This window comes from Manacus vitellinus, unplaced genomic scaffold (assembly GCF_001715985.3).
Source record: "Manacus vitellinus isolate BGI_N305 unplaced genomic scaffold, ASM171598v3 scaffold_5_pilon, whole genome shotgun sequence".
Classification (NCBI taxonomy): domain Eukaryota; kingdom Metazoa; phylum Chordata; class Aves; order Passeriformes; family Pipridae; genus Manacus; species Manacus vitellinus.
The window spans coordinates 42,641,597-42,646,479 of record NW_021940682.1 but is presented as its reverse complement, the minus strand read 5'-3'; the positions used below and the strand labels follow the sequence as shown (position 1 = coordinate 42,646,479).

Genomic DNA, 4,883 nt, shown 5'->3' with positions numbered 1-4,883 from the left:
CCCAGTGACTGCTGCTCAGCGAAGTGCCAGGGACAGTGTGATCACAGTGTGAATTTGCACATCTCTCCCATAAAGTCTTGTAGTCATGACATTACAAATGGTTGAGCCTGAATATATCAGGCTTTGTCAAGATATTTTTGAATACTGAAGGTGTATTTGCTTTACTTTCACATTACAACCTCCCTTTTATCTTCTACAATATTTTACATTTTCTCACAGTCCAATCCAACACACTATTTGCTACCACTAGCCTATTAACCACTGCTAAATACACCATTCTGCTATTGGAAAACATACAATCGACTACATTTATTTGTTATCTGCCATTTGAACATTAAAATACTGTTAACAGATTTGTAAGCCGTTTGTAATAGCCTGTTTTGTTGGGCTTTTGTGTATACTAACTTAACAGCGTGACAGGTATTGTGCAATAAAACCATAGAAAAAAACTGTCCTGTCACAAGTTAGGTCTTTGCAAGGCTGAATAAAAGCTGTCATTCCCCTATTTCCATACATTAAATGCTTCAGCTAGTGAGCTTTTATTAGGAAAAATCCTGTTTCAACTGGACTGACAAAGAAAGCTTTGACCAATGTTTGTCCACAAGGAAAAAGAAGTCAGACAGGAGCTATCATTAAGCATCTTTTTATTGTAGTCTTTAATGTACATGCAGAATTTAAAAAAAAGTGCCAGTTATATCTGTAAGCGTATAACAATAATGTAAATGTTTGGATCAGCGATGTATTTAGATTAGGGACTAAGAATCTAAGTGAACAGACATCTTTCAGGATACACAGTTTGTATCGTAAATCAAGGTTTCTTTCAGAGTGATTTTCCTCATAAAAAGATAAAATATTTCTTGTTTACAATCTTGCTTGTTTTTAATACTGAAAAAATCTATAATAGTACACTCTTCATTATGTACATAGAAAAACATAAAACTATATCCATACCAGTGTCTGTTTTAAATGCAAATAGTAGTTAATAGTTTTGTAAATTTTTTTGTGCACCCTCTCTCCCCTTCCCTCTTCCCTCCCCCTTAAAAAAATGCAGCATTTCCTAAAGTTTTCAATGCTTTGGCAGAAATAGAACCGAAGGCTCTTCCATGTTAGGTAAAGCAGTATGTGAAATATCAGCGCTAAATAATAAAGCTATAGGTGTACCAGACAGCTCCATGTTCATCCCAAGGGCCAAATCTTGCACACCTGGAGGGCAAGAACTGGTTTGCTGGAGATTGCAGCTGGAGCAGACTCAGGCCCCAGCTTGCTTTACAATAAAGCTGACTAGCCTCACAACTATTTTTACAAATGCTTCACGCACACCAATGAGGATGCAGAGAGCATCTCTGAACACAGTACTATCATGAGGGCAAAAAGCTCTTGCAGGTCACAGCATCAGAACATGTTGCAAAGGCTCTGCTACAGAGGCCTTCCACTTTGCAACACGGTAGTTTCACACAACACCCTCTAAGACTTCCTGGCAGGTCAGCTAAAAAAAATGAACAAACCAACACACAAATGCGAAGATTCTAAACCATCTCTTGTGATGGATAAGTTTAAACTCAGCAAAGCATCCTGAAAACAATCTACATGCTAGTGGCAGGCTGACTTCTGCTGATAGGGAAGTTTTGAAAGATGGAAAAGTTTCTCTCAGGGGCAGCTCCTCCCTGGCCTCCTGTGGCTTGTTTGGCACACCTTCATTTTTCTTGAAACTCAAGATTATCTTTGGCATACCTGCGATATGCATTTGTAAGAATACTTTGCAAAAATACCCCAGAAGCCTATGACATAAGCACCTAAATGGTCGCTAAGGGATGTGTCATAAGTCATAGTCAGGAAAACATTTCCATTATAACCAGTTTTAGAGCTCTCAACTGCAGTTTGCTTCTACAATCCTAGCAAAGACTGAGAAACAACTAGATGCAAACTTCCAAGAGAGAATGAGACAGAAAGGCACCCACCTAAGCTTTTACATGTCAATGTTTACAGCCTGATAAAGTGTTAAATTTTCAGGACATACACTAGTGCAGTAATATGTTTACTTAACTAATTTATTCATAGTGCACAATATCTGACCATGACTGTAAATAGCTGCAGTCAACTGACAATCCAATTGAAAAAGAACATTCTGCTAAAACCTGCCAGCTGGTCACGTTCATTCTGCTGCGATAGCTCTGCACTCTTTGGCCACAATAAAATGAATGGCTTTATAGTGTTGGAAAGCATTTTTGTCATTCTTCAGTATCACTGTGCATTTATCTCACAAGGAATGAAGGGTAAGATAAAAAGGCATCCAACAACACTTCAATCTCTGAATTGAACGTCCAGCAAAATGATATGCAGCTGGCTTGGAAGAATAGCCATTTAAGGTTAGTTTGAAATGCAGACTGGAGGGAAAAAAAAAAAGGAAAAAGAAAGGGAAAAAAAAAAAAGCAAGTAGTCCAGTAAGAATAAACAGTAGAAAAAGAAACTGAGCAAGTGATTCTTTGTTTTGGGCCAGTATATCCACCACCAGTTGCTGTATGTTGCTTTGGGAAACACGAAACTGGCACCAAAACACTCCAAACAACACAAAAACCCCCTTCCTAGGCTGATGGTTCTCTTTGACATGTCCCTCAAATCTCTTTCCGTACTGTGAATCGGATGCTGCTGAACATTTTGCCTACAGCCTCGAACAGTGGGTCGCAGAATGTGTGGATGCAGATTGAATAGACGCGGCTAATGCACTGGATCTCAATCAGGTAGCTCCTTATGCACGGGACCACTGCCCAGATGTGCAGGAAGGACAAAATGGCAAAGTAGATGCCCCAGATGAGAGCCATAGGAATACCAAAGATTGCTGACAGTAAACGATAAAACCAGTATTTCGTTACAGTGAAGGTGGTAAAACTGGCCTTCCAAATCCCATCAAAGCTGTGTGTTCCCTCTGGCTCAGCAATCACGTCTTCAAAATCAATCTGCAGCAAAGAACACAAAGTCAGGTCAGTCAGACATTCACATCAAGGGTGTATTCCAGAAACACCTTTCCTAGAGAGCTATGGTCCCCTGCAACAAAACACTAAAGCATGTGCTTCTTACATCCCAACGTGGTTTCAACCCATTATAACACATCATTTAAGTAATGAATCTTCAGTAACTATCTTTTTTCCATTGACTAGCAGAGAGACTCAATGATTAGCTCTAAATTAGACATCTAACTTCTAGATGGGAGTTTTTCACAAAGCTGAATTTATTTTCTTCATCTCCTACAGCTCTAAGGTATGCAGTGCCCTTTAGTCTACTTGAGGGACAAACCAGGTGAGTAGAATCATCATGCTTTCATTGCCTAACTCATTCACATCTTTATGAATGGAGTCACTACTTTGACTTTTTACACACCTCAAGCATATATCAATAAAATCTGTTTTATTCATCCAAATTTTGCCATCTTTCCATTGCTGAATGTTGGCAGTGAATAAACAGTGAGGCTAGCGATTTAAATACATACTTTGAAACAGGCATAGATAGTTCCTAGTAGACTGAGAAATAAAATTATGGACTTAGACATGGATCAGGTGGAGCTCCTCTTTAGTCCTAAAGTGTTAGGGAACTCTTTCATCTTACTAAATATGAGAAGGCTACTCACATTAGAGTTATTTTGTTCTAGCCTATCCTATTTATGTGACAACTCTGTTCATGAAAGACATAGTCAGGCTAACATGTTAATATCTAGTAGGAACACACTCTTCCATGTATTTTGTAGTTTTGACTATTCAAAAAGTCACTTAAGGAAGCAGTGCATTCCAAAAGGCATATTTTAGCACTCTCTGTTGAAATACTGAGCTGTTCAGGAAGCTTAATTGTCATAACATTTGTATTAGAAAATTAACAGAATTGCAATGATGGTTCAGCTCCATGTCACACAAATGTGTTTGATATAACCCACAGTACAGGATATTTAATTTAGTTAGCACAACCAATTGTATAGATACTGCATTCAGCAGGAAAGAGAACATCACAACACTATTCATCTGCAAGAAACTAAATGACTGTTTAAATCAGATGAAAAAAAAAAGAATTTGCATTCCTGGGATTGGATCCCAAAGTGAGATGATAACGCTGCTGAAAGTGAAGATTTACAGGAGCAGGGTAAGTATGATATGGGCCAGCAGCCTCAGAAACTTGTGCAATAGTACCTTAGCACTCTGGAAGCAGATGAATATGCACACACTCAGTGTAAGTATTGCTTATACTATGGGAAAAAGCTCACTATCACTTCTTTTAATCTGAAATATACAAAATAACTGGAAAGCACTCCTTCTCTCCTGCTGAATTTTTATCACCTCCAAACATAAGTTACTAACAAAGGGAAAAATACTACAAAACCACTGGACTTTCTTGCTTCTTAAACAAACAAAAAAAATAATTCCAAGCAAAAGTGCACAGTCTAGGTGCAATCTTACATGAAGGGCTCAAAAGTCCTTGGGAGAAAATTTCTGAATCATCTGTGATATCAAATATCTTGAATGCCTAACATCAGGCTGGTTTAATTGGACATATTATTGTGCCTAAACATCACTTTCTCTGCCAGTTCTTCTCTCTAGACATCATGTAATGCAAACTATTAACCTCCTCTTTGTCTGCTACTCTGAAGGAGGTCTAGTGGTCTGAAAGTCATTCTTTGGGATAGGAATTCATCGTCATCATCATCACCATCACAATCACACCTAAAGATAGCATTTGAGTTGAAATTCCACCTACGCAGAAACCAATGTGAGACTCTGCAGTGGTGCAGTACCCAAGGAACCCAGGTCATCTCTACATGCTTGTCTGTAACAGCAAGCAGGGCCAAAAGTCTGACTGGACCTTCTGAAACTGAATAGCAAAATTTTAAGTAATAGCTACAA

General features: G+C 38.5%; 1 protein-coding gene across 1 annotated transcript; it reads right to left on the bottom strand.

The window, feature by feature from the left end:
- Window positions 1-627: 627 nt before the first annotated feature.
- On the bottom strand, window positions 628-2,987 carry CAV1 (caveolin 1; the record flags this gene model as incomplete). The annotated part of the gene is made up of 1 exon (XM_029963524.1): window positions 628-2,987. A coding segment is annotated over one exon (375 nt), but the record flags the coding sequence as incomplete, so codon positions are not given.
- Window positions 2,988-4,883: the final 1,896 nt, after the last annotated feature.